This window comes from Bubalus bubalis, chromosome 12, assembly GCF_019923935.1.
Source record: "Bubalus bubalis isolate 160015118507 breed Murrah chromosome 12, NDDB_SH_1, whole genome shotgun sequence".
Taxonomy (NCBI): domain Eukaryota; kingdom Metazoa; phylum Chordata; class Mammalia; order Artiodactyla; family Bovidae; genus Bubalus; species Bubalus bubalis.
Window position 1 is genome coordinate 30,378,417 of NC_059168.1, and position 22,148 is coordinate 30,400,564.

General features: G+C 41.5%; 2 protein-coding genes across 2 annotated transcripts in view; both read left to right on the forward strand.

Moving 5' to 3' along the window:
• PPP1R21 (protein phosphatase 1 regulatory subunit 21) overlaps positions 1-1,352 on the forward strand; it is a 123,045-nt gene extending 121,693 nt beyond the window's left edge. The window contains exon 22 of the mRNA XM_044925891.2: positions 1,223-1,352. Coding sequence (XP_044781826.2) covers positions 1,223-1,237 — 15 coding nt within the window. The 3' untranslated portion in view covers positions 1,238-1,352. The remainder of the gene's footprint in view (positions 1-1,222) is intronic.
• STON1 (stonin 1) lies at positions 1,270-18,423 on the forward strand. The gene is made up of 3 exons (XM_025260998.3): positions 1,270-3,190; positions 13,012-13,214; positions 15,402-18,423. The coding sequence occupies exons 1-3, from the start codon at positions 1,270-1,272 to the stop codon at positions 15,474-15,476; spliced, it is 2,199 nt and encodes a 732-aa protein (XP_025116783.2). The 3' UTR covers positions 15,477-18,423.
• Positions 18,424-22,148: the final 3,725 nt, after the last annotated feature.

Below are 22,148 nucleotides of genomic sequence, written 5' to 3' on the forward strand. Positions count from 1 at the left end.
GGCTTAGTTTGTTTTCTCGTCCAGTTTCTTGAGATATAATATGTTATTTATTTGAGATTTTTCTTCTTTTTAGTCCCTGGAGAAGGGAATGGCTACCCACTCCAGTATTCTTGCCTGGAGAATTCCATGAACAGAGGAGCCTGGCGGAGTACAGTTCATGGGGTCACAAAGAGTCAGACAAAACTGAGCAGCTAGTACTTTCACTTCTCTTTTTTAATGTAAGTGTTTATCATTGTAAACTCCCCTCTTGGTACTGCTTTTGCTGCATCCCATAAGTTTTGGTATGTTGTATTTTCATTTTTGTTTGTCTTATCTTATTTTCTAATTTCCTTTTCAGTTTCCTCTTTGACTCCTTGATTGTTCAAAGCGTATCGCTTAATTTCTGCTTGCTTGTGAATTTTCCAGTTTTTTTTTTTCTCCAGTTTCATTCTGTTGTGATTGGAAAAGATAATTGATATAGTTTCAATCTTTTTAAATTTGTTGAGGCTTTTTTTGTAAACTAACTGATCTCTCCTGAAGAATGTTATGTGTGTGCCTGAGAAGAATGTGTATTCTGATGCTATTATGTAGAATATTTTGTATATATCTGTCCAGTTCATTTGGTCTACAGTGTTGTTCAAGTCCTCTATGTCTTTACTGAAGCGACTTAGCAGCAGCAGCAGCATGTCTTTATTGATCTTCTATCTGGTTGTTCTATCCATTATTGAAATGGAAGTATTGAAATCTGTTACTATTATTGTGTTGCTGTCTTTTTCTCCCTTCAGTTTTTTAATGTTTGCTTCATATATTTGGGTGCATTGTTGTTGGGTTTATATGTACTTGTAATATCTTCCTGGTGAGCTGACCTTTTTTTCATTATATAATGCCCTTTTTTGGCTTTTGTGACAGGTTTTGACCAAAAGTCTATTTAGCCCTATTAGTATGGCCACCCCTCCTCTCTTTTGGTTTCTGTTTCCATAGAATATCTTTTCCCATCTTTTCACTTTCAGCCTGTGTATTTTTTAAATCTAAAGTGGGTCTCTTATAAACCATATACATTTAGATCTTTTTTTTTTTTAATCCATTCAGCCATCAAACTGTACTGTTTCAAGCATTTCTTTAAACTCAGTTAATCTATAAATCTGGATATTTTAAAATCCAAGTATTTCTCAGAATGAAGACCTCTAGTAACTTGAATTTTTTCCCCCTCATTTTATATTATTTTCTTTTTCTCCTTTAACAGAGACAACATATCTGATTCATTGGCAAGACCACAGTCTGATCCCAAAGATGTGTTCCACGAATCCAGGCAACTGGGTCACATTTGATGATGACCCTACTTTTCAGTCTTCTCAAAAGTCAAAGAATTTCCCTCTGGAGAATCAAGGCATTTGTCGGCCAAATGGACTTAAACTGAACCTTTCTGGCCCTAAGGAATTTCCTAGTGGATCTTCCTCTACCAGCAGCACCCCTCTCTCCTCTCCCATCATAGACTTTTACTTCAGTCCAGGACCTCCAAGTAACTCTCCTCTTTCTACACCTACCAAAGACTTCCCAGGTTTTCCTGGCATCCCCAAAGCAGGGACTCATGTGCTTTATCCTATTCCAGAATCATCTTCAAACAGTCCACTTACAACAGCAACAGGTTCTTCCTCATTGGCTACTAAGCCAACCTGTTTCTCCCAAGCTTCCTTACCCAGCGACCACTCATGTATACATCCAGCCTCCAAAGTGGGTCTTGCAGATGAAATGAGCCCTCACCAGGCTGAAGGGTTCCAAAGTGATACTCCCCAATTTCAGTATTTTCGGGAGGAGTGTGCCTTTTCAAGTCCGTTTTGGAAAGATGAAGGCAGTGCTTCCCAGCTCACCTTCGACCCTCCAGGAAGCAGAAAGATCTTCCCATCAAGAGACAAAGAGGTGCCTGTGGATCAAAAAGGCTTAAATCAGTGTTCACTCAACTACATCTGTGAGAAACTTGAATATCTCCAATCAGCTGAGAACCAAGACTCATTTGGAAATTTGTCTATGCAGTGTCTGTATGCTGAAGACCCTGCCTCTTCCTTTGTCCCCCACATGCTCTTCAGGAGTCAGCCAAAAGCTGGATGGGCTTTCATGATGAGAATTCCAGAGAAGAAGAACATGATGTCTTCCCGTCAGTGGGGGCCAATTTTTCTAAAAGTCTTACCTGGAGGAATTTTACAAATGTATTATGAGAAGGGGCTAGAAAAACCATTTAAAGAGTTACAGCTTGATCCATACTGCAGGCTTTCTGAACCCAAAGTTGAGAACTTTAGTATGGCAGGAAAAATCCATACTGTGAAGATTGAACATGTGTCTTACACAGAAAAAAGGAAATACCATTCTAAGACAGAAGTAGTTCATGAACCAGACATAGAACAAATGCTGAAGTTGGGGTCCACAGAGTACCATGACTTCCTCGACTTTCTGACCACTGTGGAGGAGGAGCTGATAAGGCTGCCAGCTGTTTCAAAACCAAAGAAGAACTATGAGGAGCAAGAAATTTTCCTGGAAATTGTGGACAATTTTTGGGGTAAAATCACTAAAGAAGAAGGAAAATTGGTTGAAAGCGCTGTGATAACTCAAATCTCTTGCCTCTGCTTTGTGAATGGCAACACTGAATGCTTTTTAACCTTGAATGACCATGAGCTACAGAAGCGAAATGAACGCTATTTTGAGAAAGATCCAGAAAAGAAGGGGATTGATATTCTTGACTATCATTTTCATAAGTGTGTGAAAGCACAAGAATTTGAGCAATCAAGAATCATTAAGTTTGTACCTCTGGATGCCTGCAGGTTTGAGCTGATGCGTTTCAAAACTTCGCACAGCGGGGAAGATCTTCCCTTTTCCCTGAAGTCGGTAGTGGTTGTCCAGGGGGCGTATGTGGAGCTTCAGGCCTTTGTCAACATGGCCCCATTGGTCCAGAGACCATCCCATGCCGGTTCCTTGAGGTCCTGTGACAACATAATGATACACTTTCCTGTCCCGTCTCAGTGGATCAAGGCCCTCTGGACCATGAACCTCCAGAGGCAGAAGTCCCTGAAAGCCAAAATGAACCGCCGGGCGTGTCTGGGGAGTTTACACGAACTTGAATCTGAACCTGTCATACAGGTCACGGTGGGGTCTGCAAAATATGAGAGTGCCTACCGGGCTGTGGTATGGAAGATAGACCGGCTTCCTGATAAAAATTCAAGTAAATATTCAACACACTAAGCTGATTTTCATATGAAATCTCTTAAATGTTTTCACCCTTCTCCTTGGGTTGAAACCAGACTGGGGCAGATGATAATGTCAGTTAGCTAAGGCCATGGTTATTACATCAGTGGGTGGGAGATGGAACATTTAGTCAAACAACTGACTTATTTTGTCCCTTTATACCTATTTCTACCAGATAAGTTTAACTGAATTTTTTTTTTTTTAAATAGCGTAAGGACTACCATCTGAAGCTAGGATTTTATTATGGATAGTGATACTGAGGGAAAATTTCTAGCTGGACCTCTTCACATCAACCTCAGATATTAAAATTATTGTTCATATAGCTTAGATTCCTAGTTAACCTTTTAAGATCTGTCATCCTTGAATATACCTGAACCTTTTATATTCTCAGCCAGTACCAAGACTTCCTCCTTGTTTCAAGTGATAGCTCAGTTGGTAAAGAATCCGCCTGCAAAGCAGGAGACCCCGGTTTGATTCCTGGGTCGGGAAGATCCACTGGAGAAGGGATAGGCTAACCCACTCCAGTATTTTTTGGCTTCCCTTGTGGCTTAGATGGTAAAGAATCCACCTGCAATGTGGGAGACCTGGGTTCGATCCCTGGGTTGGGAAGATCCCTTGGAGAAGGAAAGGCTCCCACTCTAGTATTCTGGCTTGGAGAATTCTATGGACTGTATAGTCAGTCCATGGGGTCACAAAGAGTCAACACGACTTAGCGACTTACAGTTTCACTTTTACTTTGAAATAAGACTGCCTTTTATCTTTACCCAAGTTAATTTCTTTTGCTGAATTGACCGATTTGACCATCTTGACAAGTTGTTTTAATTTTAATTAAGCATTGAAACAGTTACTTTTTTTATTTTGCAAAGAAAACAGTGAATCTAGAAGTTTAGAAATTTGAACAGACAGTTCTAGAATTGCATTTATTTTAAAGTAGTGAGTTGGTGATTGGAGAAGGAAATGGCAACCCACTCCAGTGTTCTTGCCTGGAGAATCCCAGGGACAGGGGAGTCTGGTGGGCTGCTGTCTATGGGGTCGCGCAGAGTTGGACACGACTAAAGCTACTTAGCAGCAGCAGCAGCAGCAGCAGCAGTGAGTTAGTGGGGGCTTCCCAGGTGGCACTAGTGGTAAAGAACCCACCTGCTAATGCAGGAGACATAAGAGATCTGGGTTTGATCTCTGGGTTGGGAAGATCCCCTGGAGGAGGGCATGGCAACTCACTCCAGTATTCTTGCCTGGAGAATGTCTTGAACAGAGGAACATGGCCGGCTACAGTCCATAGGGTCGCATGGAGTCGGATATGACTGAAGCGACTTAGCACGCAGGCACAGTAAGTTAGTGTGGGTGTAGCATCATAAAGCAAAAAAGCAAAATTTGAAATTAGGGCTGCTCCCTGTTTTAGTTCAGTTATTTCTAGCAGAACACTGGGCTTTGGAATGAAGTTGGGGGCAGGTTTGGAGCATTTGAGTTGATGCATTCATCATTTAAGCCAACCTTTATTGAGCACTTTTTGTATTCCAAGTGCCACATCAGGTGCTGGGGCTCAAGAGAAGTAAGATTGTTTCCTACTTTGAACTAGCTCTCAGCTGGACTAGTCCTTCAGGGAAATTTAATTTCATCGTAGGACCTTCACACTGTAGACTTCAGAGGAAGCATTTTTATTTGGGGTAGACCTCCAGCAATGTTTTTCAAAATGGGCTATCTGTTAGAATAGCCTGCTGTGCTATGCTCAGTCATGTGTGACTCTTTGCAACCCCATGGGCTTTAGCCTGCCAGGCTCCTCTGTCCATGTGATTTCCCAGGCAAGCATACTGGAATGGGTTGCCATTTCCTCCTCCAGGGAATCTTTCCCACCCAGGAATCAAACCCGTGTCTCCTGCATTGGCAGGAGGATTCTTTACCACTGAGTCACAAGAGAAGCCCATTCAGGCTCTACTGTATGCCAGTTAAATCAGAATGTCTTGGATAGGGGCCCAGGTGAACCTAATGTGTAGCATCTCTCAACTAATTGCAGCTTGAATTACGGACAGGGCCTGGCAGGTGAGAGACAGAGCTTGTGGCTGACAAGTCCCAGGCCCCTGTGCTGAAGGTAAGCCCCTGCTCAGTAGCCCTTTCTGACAGAACTTGCTTTTCTCCTTTTATGCCCAACTCCCCTCCACATTGTTCTCTGGACTCGCAGTAGTTTGTAGTTACCTCCTAGTTCCAAGGAATAGCCAGGAGAGCCCAGGCAGGCGGGGAGAGGCAGTGATGGGGTAGTATGCTCACAGGTGTGGCCTCTAAGGGCACCTTCTGGGCAACTCTAACGTGATGGGATTGTCTTCCATGATAGAATCCATTTAGGGACTGTTTCCTGCCTTCTTGATAATGAGGAACAAGTTAAAACTATTCTCAGATTATCTTCCTCCCAAGGAAACAAATTGTCAGGTTTTGAGTATGTGGTTCCAAGGGATCTGCTCTCAAAGTTATTTGTGACTTTTATTTTGCTAAACACAAAGGGAAAGATGGGGAGGCAGGCTGGAACGCTGGCTGTAATCTCCTCGGTCCCCAGAGATGTCCCCTGAGGTCTGGGTGATAACCCGACTCCTGTTGTTCTCCTTTAGTCCTAGAGATGGTCACTGGACCTGGAACAGAAGGTCAAGTGTAACTTTTGCACAGATGTGAAGAATGATTATGCCTCTGAGAGAGGAGCACTGAGGGTTCAGCCTGCTGGCTTGTCTGGCTGGGCTCAGGGCAGGCAAGGTGTGCAGGGAGCCCACTCCAGCTGCTCTGTCTTGGTGCAGCCTAGACCCGCCGGGGCAGCCACACTTCTTTTTCAAACTGAGAACCCATGCAAATCATCCTTTTCTGATTTTAAAAGGGGAACAACATATATAAAGCTTCTTGTAAAAATGATCCTGTTCAGAATACTGCATTTTCTCAGAATTAATGGTATAGGTAATCAATCCATTCAACAAGAATTTAATGGGATGGCTCTCTCATTCACGCATCTGTTGCACCAACACCCACGAAATTTCCTGTAGGTTCAGGCTCTGTGCTGGGTGCTCGGGGGACACAGATAGAAACATGTTCCCTGCTTTCCGGAAACAGATGTCTGATGGGTGAGGCAGACGCGGAAGCAGCTATCCAAAGGCACGATGGCACTGTACTTTCTTCTATTGCAGGCATGTACCTACATACCTGATGGGGACCCCAGAGGAAGGGGTGATCAGCTACGGGGGGACGGGTAGGGAAGGCTCTGCTGGAGAGGGGATGCTTCAGCTTGGCCTGTGAGAATCAGTGGGATTCCATCAAGACAGAAACAGCAGAAACACAGGTGCGTCGATGGGGGGATCTTACCTGAGTTTCAGGACTGAGGGGAGAGTTGGAGAGGAAACCAGGATGCGAAGAGTGTTGTGAGCCACGCTGTGGGGTGTGGGGATTGTCAACAGGGCCTCTGGAATGTTTTCAGGCACATTTGTGACGGAATTCTACCTTGTTTTAGAAAGTCAGGCGTACATTGTGGAGGAGAGATTCAGAAGTAGATTAAAGTAACGGGAGGCTGGTAGAAGGGAGAGGGACTGAATAGGACAAGAGGGGGCAGTGGGAGAACTGAGACAAAGGTGAAGGGTGACCCCGAGACAGTGACGGGCAGTCTATGGGCTCGGGGGGAAGGGAGGGGCTGGGAGGAGTTCAGGGCCTATGGCTTTTACGAAAAGATGGGCAGTGGTGCCATTAGCTAAGATAGCCTCTCCTCACTCCTTTTAAAATCTGTTTCCAGCCCTGGCTGCATGTTAGAGTCCTTAGAATCATTAGAGTTATAATATTTAAAATAGCACATATAGGCCTCATCCCCACCAAGCAGACTCCAGGCCTGAAGCCCAGGTATTGGTGCTTGTGAGAGGCTCTTCCACGCTGCTGGCCTGGTAGCTCTCCTGGGAGAACTGTCCTGGCCTCCTAGGCATCAGTCCTCCCTGCTCTCTGCATCCTGTGTCTTCTAGAGCTCCCTTACTACCCTCCCATCTGCATTTACCAGCAGTTGTGCTCACTGAGGACAATTAGAAGGATGCATTCCCAGAGAGGCTCTCTGGACTTGGTCCTGGCCTTTGGGAATTCTTGTAGAGGACTGTCCTAGCACGAGGCTCATGCAGAAAGATGTTTTACAAGCATTCCAGCCAACTACATAGTGAGAACTCACTGACCAAATAAATCCCTTGGGATCAAAGCTGCTTCATTCAGATCAGGCCTGTGCACCAAGAGGAGGCCCACTGAGAAGGCAGTGAAGCTGTGACCAGTGGAGTCTGGGGGAAGGGGGGCTCTGAGCCAGGCTGGGTCTGGACACTTCTGGGGTCACGTGGACTTGTCACGGAGGCTTCTCCACCACAGGGGTGGTAGGGGTGGTAATGCAAAGATTAAGAGGCTTCCTGCCACTTTTTTCTTGAGAAGCATAGAAAGAGTAAGGCTAGAGTAGAGAGGAAGTCTTTATCCTGAGGCAGTGCTTCTCAAGTGTTGGCGTGCACATGAATCGCCTTGTTAGAATGTGGACTCTGATTCGGCAGGTGGGGCTCCCCATACTGTGTCTCCCACACATGCTCCAGCGATGCCAGGGCCGCTGGCCATGGGCCTCATGCAGAGGAGCAAGGACTTAGAATGCATCTTGATGTTTCTATACGATTTTAAAAATCACTTGGGTATTTAGAGAAGAGAGGATTTTAAAAGAAGTTCTTTAAAACGTTACCCTTTCAAGCTAGCTTCTGAAAAACCTACACTGTTAGGGAAAAAAAATTTAGAAAAATTGAAACTAAAAAGTCTATATGAAGTACTTGTACTCATTAAAAACAAATTTTTTAAAAAATGCCCCTTTCTTGGGGATTTGTGAAATCAGTATTGACCTTTCCTGTTGGTGAAATCACTCGTGATTTTAGGGGAGGTGGGATGTTGGCTCCTTAAATGTCTTTTCTGCCATCATGCCAGTGCTTAATATGCCTGTAACAGTGAGTGAGCCTTTCATTTTAAACAAAGGTTGGCCCCAGATAGTTCATTCAGGCTAAGGTGTGAATGACAACAGAGGACTTTTCTTGAGCACAGATTTTTCTGGGGGTGGGAAAGATGAAGAGGAGGAGGAGAAGGCGGTGGATAAAGGGGGGAGGGAGAGAGAGGAAAACGGAGGAAGGAGGGGGAGAGAATGAAAACAGGAAAACCTTGTTAGCCATAGAGGGTGCATATGGCAGCATAGGATTAGAGAGAGAGGTGAGAATGACGGAGGGTCACTTAACATACGTCTATCTCCACTCTCCTGGTTTTACCAATTTTAAAATATATCCTGCTATTACTTTTTTCTTTGCTGTCTCTTCAGTACATTGGTTTTTCTCTCCTCCTCCACTGGTGTCACCCTCCTACCATTCATTCCCTCCAACTCTCACCATTTCCGTTTCAGATGTAAAATATTTTGGTTCAAGAAGGACTGGATATCTACTAGACCTGAACAGATTTTGTGATTTGTATGCATAGTCCTTAGAAAGCGGTGAGACTGATTACCAAAGCCTGAGAGTGCCCCCTGGTGGTCAGTACTGAGATAAAGAACATGATTTTCCTCTATTAGTTATTCTCTTGTAAATTCCACTAATAGCCTTTCAGCTCCAAATGTGCCAGACTTGCGCTAAGGATAGACATGATACTTTTCTTTATGGATATCAAAGTTCAAAGGGAGTGTGAGTTACTAAACATTGTAGAGTATTTAGAGTTTTAAAAGCCAAGAAAAGATATGTCAGAAAAATGTTCTTTATCTTTAAACCTTCTTCTTCTTTTTTTTTTTTTAGAAAAGTGGATAGAAAGGTTTTTTTCCTAAACCTATTTTTGGACTACTAGGTCTTAAAGTTGGGTTATTTTCATTGCAAAATTCCAAAAGAATTTTTCTTTAAAATGTATCAAATTAGATAATCTTTAGTATTATTTTCAGCTCTAAAAGTGTAGAATTCACAGTCCTTTCATTAGCAGAATTACAGTCATTAAATGATATTATTGAATTTATAATCAAAGAACACTTTGCACTTCTATCAGTACAACTCTCAAGAGGGTAAAGAATCCGCCTGCAGTGCAGAGACCTGGTTTCGATCCCTGGGTTGGGAAGATCCTCTGGAGGAGGGCATGGCAGCCCACTCCAGTATACTTGCCTGGAGAATCCCTGTGGACAGAGGAGCCTGGCAGGCTAAAGTCCGTGGGGTCTCAAAGAGTTGGACATGACTGAGTGGCTAAGCGCATGGTGTACTACGGCTCTACAGCTGTGTGTGCCAGCTGGCTTCTTTAGTCCTCACAGCAATCCCATATGGTTCATACTGTTACCATCATCACATCCATTTTCAGATGGGGAAACTGAGGCTCGCAGCGATCAAATAACTTGTGAAGGGTCTCACACATCTTTCAAGTAGCAGAGCTGGGATCTGATCCTGGGCATCCTGAGTCGAGTGCTTATGTGCTTAACCACCATGCCATAAAGGACTCAAGAGTGCCTGAATTAAGTTTAAATAAACTTACTGTATCCTGTAGACAGAAGGCTAGAAAAGCTAATGGATTGTGGAATCTCCCCTGGGGGTGTGTGTGTGTGTTTTAATAAAGTTATCACTTGACTACAGTGATCTGGGTAGTGTAAAGCAATTCTGGGGCCGCTGTTGTCTTGCCCTACGAGTGAGTGGTGGAGACGCTAATCAGCATCTGTTGATGGGTGACTTCTCAAGGGCTTTTATAGCCTTACAATTCTATTAGTCTCTCCATAAGAAGCAGGTTGTAAGGCATGAAAGGCAATTTATCTTTTAAGAATTAAGTGAAATCCTTTAAATTCTTGTTTTTGTGCCTAAAGCTATCTTTTGATAGAAATGTTCTTTCTTGTGTCATGTCAGTGGTATGGTAATTTAATCTGGCTTTTGAAATTATTGTTATCTCTTGCATAAGTAAAGGTGGCTACAAGGAATATGTAGATGGAATATGCCAATGCAGGAGACGTAAGATATGAGGGTTCGGTCCCTGGGTTGGGAAGATCCCCTGGAGGAGGAAGTGGGAATGCACTCTAGTATGCTTGCCTGGAGAACCTCATGGACAGAGGAGCCTGGTGGGCTGCTATCCATAGGGTCACACAGAGTCGGACATGACTAGAGCGACTTAGCACACGCAGCTACATGGAATATGCAGGCACTGTGGACTGGTGGAACAGAATCATGGAACATTCGTAGAGTTACTGCAGTGATTACATTGAAAATATTTTTAACTTCGCTGTAACACACATACATAAACACACAGTATATAACCCCTCTTAAAAGTTTTTGTGTATATCTGATATCCCAAGGTCTGGCAGAGAGTCTGGTTTGGTATAGAGTAGATGCTCAATACATGGCAAAGCGAACTAAGTGAAGAAAAAAATCGTGGAAACATTGAAAGTCAGTATGCCCATCTCCACGCTGTACATTTGTTCCAGTCAAAGCTTTGAGGAGGGTAAGTGGGAATTAATGTACTCAAAATTAATGTCCCACTAAAAAAAAGAATCCTTGGCTTAGAATCTTTTCTGAAATGCAAGAAAAAATTCACTAAGTTGGACTTTAAAAAAACCATAATTCTTTATAAAGTGACCTAATTTACTCTGAAATTTTCCTTTGCATTATCAATAAATAGAACAGTAAGAAAATGAAAAAAATTAAGAATTATCATAAGATCTTAGTCTACTTAACAGAAACTTTTCTTTTTAAATACATCTTATGTGCATTGTAGCCCAACAATGATGCTTAATTTAAATATTACTCATCTTTTAATTTAAAAAACTTAGCATGCTTATGTTATTCTATTATTCTGAATTAGAATCACTCAATAGAAGGCACTCACATATGTTCAGTTCAGTCGCTTAGTCGTGTCCGACTCTGTGACCCCATGAATCGCAGCACGCCAGGCCTCCCTGTCCATCACCAACTCTCAGAGTCCACCCAAATTCATGTCCATTGAGTCAGTGATGCCATCCAACCATCTCATCCTCTGTCATCCCCTTCTCCAGCCCTCAATCTTTCCCAGCATCAGGGTCTTTTCAAATGAGTCAGCTCTTTGCATCAGGTAGCCAAAGTTGGAGTTTCAGCTTCAACATCAGTCCTTCCAATGAACACCCAGGACTGATCTCCTTTAGGATGGACTGGTTGGATCTCCTTGCAGTCTAAGGGACTCTCAAGAGTCTTCTCCAACACCACAGTTCAAAAGTATCAATTCTTTGGTGCTCAGCTTTCTTTACAGTCCAACTCTCAAATCCATACATGACTACTGGAAAAACCATAGCCTTGACTAGACGGACCTTTGTTGGCAAAGTAATGTCTCTGCTTTTCAATATGCTATCTAGGTTGGTCATAACTTTCCTTCCAAGGAGCAAGCGTCTTTTAATTTCATGGCTGCAGTCACCATCTGCAGTGATTTTGGAGCCCCCCAGAATAAAGTCAGCCACTGTTTCCACTGTTTCCCCATCTATTTGCTATGAAGTGATGGGACCAGATGCCATGATCTTAGTTTTCTGAATGTTGAGCTTTAAGCCAACATTTTCACTCTCCTCTTTCACTTTCATCAAGAGGCTCTTTAGTTCTTCTTCACTTTCTGCCATAAGGGTCATGTCATCTGCATATCTGAGGTTATTGATATTTCTCCCGGCAATCTTGATTCCAGCTTGTGCTTCTTCCAGCCCAGCGTTTCTCTTGATGTACTCTGCATGTAAGTTAAATAAGCAGGGTGACAATATACAGCCTTGACGTACTCCTTTTCCTATTTGGAACCAGTCTGTTGTTCCATGTCCAGTTCTAGCTGTTGCTTCCTGACCTGCATATAGGTTTCTCAAGAGGCAGGTCAGGTGGTCTGGTATTCCCATCTCTTTCAGAATTTTCCACAGTTTATTGTGATCCACACAGTCAAAGGCTTTAATGTAGTCAGTAAAGCAGAAATAGATGTTTTTCTGGAACTCTCTTGCTTTTTTGATGATCCAGCAGATGTTTGCAATTTGATCTCTGGTTTTTTTAAAACCAGCTTGAACATCTGGAAGTTCACGGTTCATGTATTGCTGAATCCTGACTTGGAGAATTTTGAGCATTACTTTACTAGCGTGTGAGATGAGTGCAATTGTGTGGTAGTTTGAGCATTCTTTGGCATTGCCTTTCTTTGGGATTGAAATGGAAACGGACCTTTTCCAGTCCTGTGGCCACTGCTGAGTTTTCCAAATTTGCTGGCATATTGACTGCAGCACTTTCACAGCATCATCTTTCAGGATTTGGAATAGTTCAACTGGAATTCCATCACCTCCACTAGCTTTGTTCATAGTGATGCTTCCTAAGGCCCACTTGACTTCACATTCCAGGATGTCTGTCTCTAGGTGAGTGATCACACCATCGTGAATATCTGGGTCATGAAGATATTTTTTTGTACGTATGAACTTGATATAACTCTGAATTTTTTGTCACTGTTGTTGGTCATTGTTTTATTTGAATAATTAAATGAAATATTTAACTTTCTTTTTGAAAAAAGAAACAGCCTACTTCTACTTGAAAATATTTTGGGAGTTAACATATGTAACTATATAATGATAAATTGTACTTACTTTAAAGCTAGTACTTTAAAAAATGCAGTTAGATTGCCCCCTCCCCAATTAGTGCAAGATTGTGAATTTTGAAGATATGTAATTCAATGGAATTCACAGCCAGAGTGCTAATGGAAATGTTTATTAAAGAGAGAGATGCATGCCTTTTACACTCATGAGAAATGTGCACTGCCCATTGAAATGCTTTGACTGACCTTTTGATTTTTTTTTTCTTCAAGGTCCTGATCATCCCCATTGTTTGTCTTACAAACTAGAACTTGGATCAGACCAAGAAATTCCCTCCGACTGGTATCCATTTGCTACTGTTCAGTTTGGGATCCTTGATACCACTGCTTCAGGGACAGAGGTCAGGTCTCTGGGGGTGGAGAGTGATGTCCAGCCTCAAAAACACATTCATCATCGGGCTTGCTACAACATCCAGGTACATCCCAAAGCCCTTGGGGTTAGGATGGGACTTTTGAAGCTGTGACCTGATTTGGCTTTAGATTCTTGTTTGCCCTCTTAAGTAACTTCCTGTGTATGTATGTATTAGACCTAGAAAAGAGCCCAGTTGTGGAAACTTGATGGTCACCGGTGAGCCTAGTTCTTCCCCTCAGTTCTAGAGAACATTAGGAACCTGAGGACAGTGCCATGTACTTAACTCAGATCTCAGTGAAAAACAGGGCATTAAAAATAAGTTCACATTTCAGAAGCATATTTGTAATAAAGGTTTTATCAGAATAACATTTCCCAAGATGTGTTCTATGGGACATATGTCCCATATAATGATCTAAGAAAAAAATAAGTTGGGGAATGCTATCCACTTAATGTTGAACAAGGAAGTCCTGCAGTAAAGAAACTTACTAAACTTAGCTCAGTCTCTCCCTCCTTGCCAATTATGGAATCTTGTCTCCCTTGAAACGCCAGTCAGTATCTTGTGTAACTGTATTCTGTGGTGCGCTGTTTGGGGAAATGCTGAGTTACTGCGTCACCACAATTTTAAATGTTCACCATCAGCTCATCTGCGTTCTTGAGCCGGTTGAATTAGAGAGTGAGGTACACTTGCACTTGTTCCTAAGCTTGCTTTTCCTTCTCAGCTTCAAAGTTAGTAGTTACAGAAATAACTTCTGTCACACATTTCCCATAGCATCTTGAAATGGTGTGATTATATATCATTAGCACCAACTAGCGGTTCTATAATATAGTAACCTAAGTCTGAAATTGTCTTTATTTTGGACTGTCTGTTCAGAAGCCTGTATGTTCCGGTCCAGTAATGTTTTCTGTATTGGTAAAACCAATGATGAGTGGGTGCTATTCTGTGCGTCCCTTCAAAACCAAAGGACTGATTCAGCAGCTGGGAATTGCCCTGGATGATGCAATATGCCACTCTCCAGGTCACATCCCCTTCCTGGGGCAGCCTGTGTCCAATGACTGGTGGATCAGGGGTCTAAACGCCCTTCTGCCTCAAGTTGCAATAACCCTGCAGGGCCATCCTAGCTTCATCCCTCTCTGGGGATTGGCTAAAACCTTTACTGTGACTGCTTTGTAGGCCAGCCTCTCTCCCTTCCTGTTCTGCCCCTTTCCCTCCCCTCGCCTCCCTCCCCTCCTTCTCCCTTTCTCTCCCCTCCCCTTTCTGTGTCAGTCAGGTGTTGACCCCAGGAGCTCTCCACAGTAAACTTCTGCACCCCAGTCTCCATCTCAGCATCTGCTGCTTGGGGAAGCTGACCTGTAACACTAGGCATCTAAGTGTTACGTGTGACTGAAATGTGGCTCAAGTGCGCATGGAGACTTCATACCATCTGCCGTTCCTGGGATGCGCCAATTTCACATAGTTTGTAGAGGACCACTCAGAGTTATGTACCAAAGTCTCTTTAGCTTTGATGGCAGTCGGTTTCAAAATGTTATCTTCCATTTAACAAGTATTTATTGAGCAGTTTCAAAGTGCCATCTGCTGCTGTAGATGCTGAGACACAAAGGTGAAGTCCCTGTCCTCGTAAAGCCTACCTTCTAGTGACAGGACAAAAAGTAATCAGTAAGAAAGTACCATAATTTGAAGTATTGACAAACTCAGAAGAGAATAAAAGAAGGTCACAGGATAGAGAGGGATGGAGGGCTTCCTCATCTAGAGTGGTCCCGGAGGGACTCTGTGAGGAGATAACGTTTGAAAGGGTGAGATGACAGAGGTGAGGGACAGGTGGATGGTTTGGCCCAGATGGATTACTATTGTAAACTAGTTTGTTTTAGTTAGAGGGATGATTTTGGGTGTACTCTGAATCTCAGGGAGGCCCGAAGCTGGATATGTGGTACTTGGGGGATATAATTGATCACATGTCTAGCTAGATTTGTAAATGTCTTATCAGTATGTGTATTCTGTGTACACCTGTGTTTGACTGAGAAGAAACTTTGTCCTCTTCAAGATTTGGCCCTAGAGGGAAGGATTTAGGAGACTTGTTGTCCAGAAGGAGAGCAGTGCGCCTCACTTGGGAACGGGCATGGCAGGGTGGAGGGGCTGTGTTTGTGTGCAGAGGATGAGGTGGCTACAGTGCTTGCTGGTTTACAAAACAGAACTCAAGTGTTACGCCGTGTTGCGTTCATTAATGCTTCCTCCTGTTTTGCTTTTGCGCAACAGGTTGAAATAGAAAAGAAGTGGATTAAAATCGATGGAGAAGACCCGGATAAAGCTGGTGACTGCGTAACTCAGTAGGAGTAGCAGGAGTCAGTGATGATGACCCACTTTGCAAATACATAATTGACAGAAGCCACACCAAGTCCTCTACTGCTGTTCAGCGGGAATGACAGACCCACTGGCCGTGTTTAGGGGAGTTTAGACCTGCAAGCGAACCAACTATCTTTTATGCTTTGGATATGTTTGTGCCCCAGGGGTTTGATCTAAAATGTGTCTTGAATTTTTGTGATGTTTTTATTTCCTAGTATAACTCAAAGGTACTCTTCTCCAGTGTGTGACCTCACAGCCACTGTCCAAAGCATTTTTGATTTTTGATTACTCGGGGGCTGATTGTTTTCCACTCTGGATTGATGCCATGTTTATTATCCTCCAGCCCCATCTCTTCTTATTAAGTTAGCACCTGTGCTAGAGGAGAAGGCAGTTGAAGGAGACATAAACCAAAGTACTTAATTTTCCCTCTTGCTCTTCTCTGAAATGTGGCTATTGTAGAATGATGTGGAAACCACGGGCTAAAATGGAGATGTGGAACTATCTCTGATTCTGAATTATTTATCTTCCTGTCTTGTTATCACATTGGTGAGTAATCATCAGCTGTATTTGGTACCTCTCTTTCCCCCGTGGTATTATTATTTTCAAAATGTATTTGTATGCTGATATGTGCGGCAAGGACGCGTTCTGTTATTATGCATATTTTAGTACAAGTCACTGCAACATACTGCCTTTTGCTTGGAGAGATTCCTTTCAGAATGAAATCCTAGTATGGACACTAGTTAAAATATTAATGTATGTTAAAAATGAATTTTCATAGTCCGTGAATGTTGCTTCTCAAAAGTGTAGACTCTAAGAATGTATTTTGATTAAGTATTATTTGTAATTAACACAAGCCCCTCTTAAGTAGAAGTCTGAATCATGATGATTTTATGCTAGTCCTGCTAACATGCTATTTATGCTAATTCTGCTTAATTTAGAGTGATTTTCTTTAAAAGATGAGCAAAGTGAAAGATACTAGATTATTTTGTCTACATTTCTAACAAGTGATATTTCTGTTTTTCAAAGTCAGATAAATGTTTGTTTTTTTAATGAAAAGTCAATGGCATTAGCAGTTATAATTCTGTTTATAACTTCCTTTAAGTGTTTACAGTGAAAAGTCAGACTTTTACATTTAGGAAATCTATGTTCTAGGTATTTTTTTAGTAGGAAAAACATGGAAAAAAACATTATATTAATACACCTTCAATTTATGTTGATCCTTAAATATGATTAGGAGATATTTTTCTCTATTTACCAGATTTGTTTTGAGTCAAAACTGATATGACAGTATTCTTCCAAACAACATTATCTGTTGGCCCTCATACATTTTATTTAATGTTATATTACATTCATTTTAATCTGTTCAAAATGCAAATTAAAACAAACATTTATGATGGTTTGTATCAATCAGCAGATTTACTGCTTTTCATTATTTTACTGTAAAGGCAAAGAATGCAAAAGTTGACTGTTAAAATGAATTGGTGTTGCTCTTTTTAACTTCACTTGATGTGTTGCTCATAATATCACATGCTTGAGACTCGCTATAGATATATATGAGAGCAAATCTGTGTGTGCATCATATAAAAAAAATTCTACCATCCTGACTCACCTGGTGTGGCACATTCTGGACTGACTTCAATCTGCTCAGAGCAAATATGGAGGCAGGCTGAACTTGGTGCTGCTCCATGGTCCCAGGGATGGTAACTGAGTTAATTACTGCTGGTCCTTTCAGATCTGTTTTATGGCATCCTGCCCATAAAGAACTCAGAGTCTAATTCGGATGAACTTAATGAATATTTACACCTCAAAGTAATTTCAGCATAGGGTCCAATTAATCACCCCTCAGGCTTTCCAGGTTGCCAGCATGTGCCGGCACCTCACTGCTGGAGTCATTTATTCACCAGCCCTCCAGCCTTCAGACGCATCTCAAGATTCAGTGCTGAAAATAATAACGAAAAGCTGACTGAAGCCCAAGTTGAGGTTTTGTGGCAATGCAAAGGGTGATGGTAGGAACAGCAGGGTTCTGCAGCATAATTGTTCATTTGCACATCTATTAGGGTCCTTAAATATTCATTACTTAGCATTAAATTAACATTCTCTGTTGGGTGGAGAGAATTTTTAATACAGTTCTTCTGACCTGAGCTGTGGCAGAAGGTCAAATGTGATCTTGGTGCTCTAAGTGAAAAATCAGGTAGAGTCCACTTAGACTTACAAATTAAAAAGTAGAATCTCCTTTTCCAGAAAGTAAATGATGATCTTCAAAACAACAATGACAAAAACTCCTTCTTTTAAGGTCAGGAAGGGAGGAAGGAAGTGAATGAAGGAGGAACTACTCCTTAATAGCATTTTAATTTAGGTAATTTATTTAGATCAATGCTTTATGAGTTTGACCCATTAGGGGTCTTTTGTAAAAGTGACTGAATGGCAGACTTCCAAGCAGTTGGCCAGTTTGGGATGGGTTGCTCTGCTCTAATTGGTCTGGTCTAGTTGCCTTACCAGTCAAAGGATCGTATTAACTCTGTAAATGAATTCATGGCTTGATGGTTACCTGATCAGTTGTACAAAGCTGAATTTAAGGACATTTCCTTTTTTTTTAATGGGACTAGAAATAGTTTATCCATTTAAAAAGAATAAAAAAAAAGCCCTCCTTAACATAAATAAAGGCTGGCATTTTGACCTGATTTCTGTGTTAGGTAATTGTAGGGTTTTAGTTCCCTTCATTCTGGGTTTGTGTTTTGATATAGCCCTTTCTCTTTTATAAATTCGGTCAGGAGGCCTTCCTTAATAATGACTAAGTATTATTATATCTTACTCAAAATATGATTTTATGTCATCAATACAAATATAAAACATATTGAGCCTTAATAATCATGTAACAAAGTATTTTGTAGATTGCATATTGATTTTTTAAAAATTAAAGATGTATTTCAAATGATTCTTGATATGCAATGGACTTATATCTTCTTTTGCAAGGTCTGGGGCTGTTTTTTTAAGGTATGAAATCCATTTCAATAACCTTAAACAATTGACTCTGTCAGACAAATGCGTGCTTACATGTGTATATGCTCAGTTGTGTATAACTCTTTGCCACCTCGTGGACTGTAGCCTGCCAGGCTTCTCTGTCCACGGGATTCTCCAGGCAGGAATACTGGAGTGGGTTGCCACTTCCTTCTTCAGGGGATCTTTCCGACCTAGCGATTGAACCCATGTCTCCTTTCCTGCATTGGGAGGTGAATTCTTTACTGCTGAGCCACCTGGGAAGCCCCCAGACAAATGTATACTGCTTCACTATTAAGGAGTTAGTGTACATGGTGTTTTGACACATCCTGGAAAATATCACCATCAAAGTACAATTTGTGATGTTAAAGAATTATTTTTGAAAGAGGATATAATCATTATTCTCATGAGGAAATGATATGAGTGTGTGCCCAAGTTTTACTGTTAAGATGTTTGTTACAAGTGGTTCTAAGGAAAATTCAAAAGAGCAGAGACATGTACAGGAAATAAGGAATTCTGAAATGAATTTACAAACTGATGCAGAATGGATTGGTCCATAGGGCAATATTAGTAATAATTTCCTCTACCCCCACACAGTTAATTTGTATGTTATTATCAGTTTTCTAAAACTTACAGAGTTGGGAAATAACTCAAGGATGATAGAATCTGTTGATAATTTGGATAAATGAACTAGTTAAGACACTTTACAAAGTCTTTCACAATTTTTCCCAATAACTGGACGAACTTTGTCCACAGGAGAATTCTAAGCAATTTTCAAACTTTTGCAACTAGTATTAGAGAAATGATGTGCTTTCAAAGTGATTTTTTTAAGTTTAGAAAACTACTTTTATCAAATTGTACAGAATCTATTTCAGGTAAGTTGTATGTTTATGGGGTATTAAAGATACGAAGATAAATCAGTTCTAATGAAAACCAACCTAAGAAACTCTTCACCTGCTCTTTGTATGAGCAAGCTGCCTGTGTTGAAATTCAATTTTTACCTAGCTATTGCAGTTAAATTTCAAAATTGCATCAGGAAATAAACCTTCGTAGAGGCTGGATCATTGGGAACTGTTTTAGCCACTCCTGGAATTAACAGGGCTTGACTCTTGTTCTACAGGAACAACAAAAAGATTCAGTGATATAAGCTGATCATATTTGTAACAGAATTTCTCAGATTCCATCAGTCATTTCTTTCCTGTTTTGTTTCAGCTCCACCCAGACTCTCCTGCCTTCTCTGCGTAGTTGCATAGTGTTTCCAATGCATTTTCTTGCGTCTGTCCCAGCCCCTCCCCATTCTCAGCAGCTCCTCCACTCCCAAGACCATTTTTTGCCCTTACCTACCCACTGCAGTGTTCTTGCCTGGAGAATCCCAGGGACGGGGGGAGCCTGGTGGGCTGCCGTCTGTGGGGTCGCACAGAGTCGGACATGACTGAAGCGACTTGGCAGCTGCAGAGTCCTGAAGGACAGGGCTGGGTGTATTTGATTGAGCCATATGACGCTGACAATATGTAACCTTTCTTGATGGCGATTTCATGGTGCTAAACCTAATTACCTTCATGTTTCCCCAGTTTATATGAAATAAGTTTTTTCTTATAATTATGTTAATGAGTTCCTACTTAGAACTGGCATCTAAATATGAATTTGTCAATTTTTAAAGCAAGATAGAATTGGTAGTCAGAAAGCAAAAGGATGAGTTACAAAAAATACCTTAGGTTAAAGCTCCAGGTGATACAGTGCCTTAAAATCATGTCCTGTCTGTCAGGAAAATGGATTAGACGAGTTGCCCCATGTTTTAAAAGATTAAAGTTCATTTCTATGCTACTGCCTAGGGAAGAAGTGCAAATCACAGTTACACTTCAGAGACTGCAGCGTTCCCCTCATCTTCACCACACCTATCTTCTCCAGAAGAGGTGTGAAAACCTCAGGTGGGAGGATAGCACATTTAAATAACACAATTATGTGTGTCGACATTTTCCTGAAAAGCCCATTTTTGTGCTCTAGAATTGCTGTGAATTCTCTGTAATATAAGTTGTGGTATACTGTTGAAACAGAAGAGGGCACTCTCAGGCAACCTGCTGCTAGCCGGAATGAGAAACAGTATTTTGCTTTGGTGGTGTTTGTATATATTATGATTAATAAAAGATCCTGGGGCCATTTTGTAAAGCATTTCAAAGCATTGTGAATCCAGTGGAGTATGATTAAAATTAATGCAATAGACAAACACTTTAAAGTATTCTTAATGCCTTGTCTAAAAATGCTGTTGAATACAATTTTACACGTCCTGAAAATTTAAATACCATACTTATCACTAAACATTTCTAAGTACTAAGGAGACAAAAAAAAAAGTTTTCTTTCTTAACACATTTGAAAAAAACTTTTTTAAAATGAGAATTAATAAACTCTAAATCTGCTTACTTTAAAAAAATGTGTAACATATTATAATGAATCCATCATGTTTGGCTTCTGAGCTTTCAGGTACATGTATCAAGATTGATGTGATCTCTAAAGAGCTCCAGCCCAGAATTGTACTTTCAGGTTCTGAGGGAAGAACAAACAAATATTTGCTTTCAGGAGAATATTCCATGCCACCTCGACTCAAGCCTTTACCCTGTTCAGCCCTCCAAAATTAGGAATGATCATTGTCTTTTCAAGATGGGTTCTGTGTTTCTCTCAGAAATCTTTCTGGGTGGATGATATCATTCCCTTATAAAGCCTGTTGAAACAATGTGTTTCTAAAAGTTGTGGAGCATGAATAGGTCTATGAATGTGGTTAAACACATGAGGCCTTCTTAAACCTGTCTTCCACACCCTGAAGTGCAGAAGGCTTGTTTAAGACATTGGGTGCCTTAAGTGGTGACTTTGAATCGCCTCGAAATGCTGTGTGGCCACGGATCCCATTAATTGTCTTGCCGATTCTAATGTTTATCGCATTTCTACTGGGTAACTGCATTTTTCTAGGCACTGGGGATAAACAATAATAAAAACTGTAAATTCTTGTTCTTGTAGAGGATATATAATAGTGGGGGAAGTAAGACAATAAATTGTTACCAGGCTGTGGTCATTGCTATGTAGGAAATAAAAACCGAGAGAGTAGCGGAGAATGCCCTTTCAGATAGGTTGGTCAGGAAGGTCCTGTCTGATGAGATGACATTCTAGCAGACCTGAAAGAAGCGAGAAGAGTGTATCCAGCAGAGGGAACTCCTAGTGTAAAGGTGCTGCAGTAAAGGTATACTTAACTTATCAGAGGCACACCAAGGAGGCAGGTGGCTATAATGTGGCCAGGGCAGAGGGAGCAAGGAGGATGGTTGGGGGAGGAATCAGAGAGACTGTGGGTAGGTGAGGGAAAGCAAATCAGCAAGGCTTTGTGGGTTATGGGAAGGACTTTGAATTTTATGCTGAGTGAAATGCAAACCACAGGAGGTTTTGTGCAGACGAGTGACATAAACTGAGTTACGTGTTCAGATGGTTCCATGGACATGGAAGCAGAGCAGTGAGAGAAGCAGAACAGTTAGGAGGTTACTGCAGTAACCCGGGTGAGAAGTAAAGGTGACTCTGAGTTGTGATGGGAAATGAAAAACGGTTGGACTCAGAACATGTTTGAAATAGTTAATAGTGTTTGTTGATGGGTTGGGTCAAATTCCCTAAGTGAGGGAAAGAAGA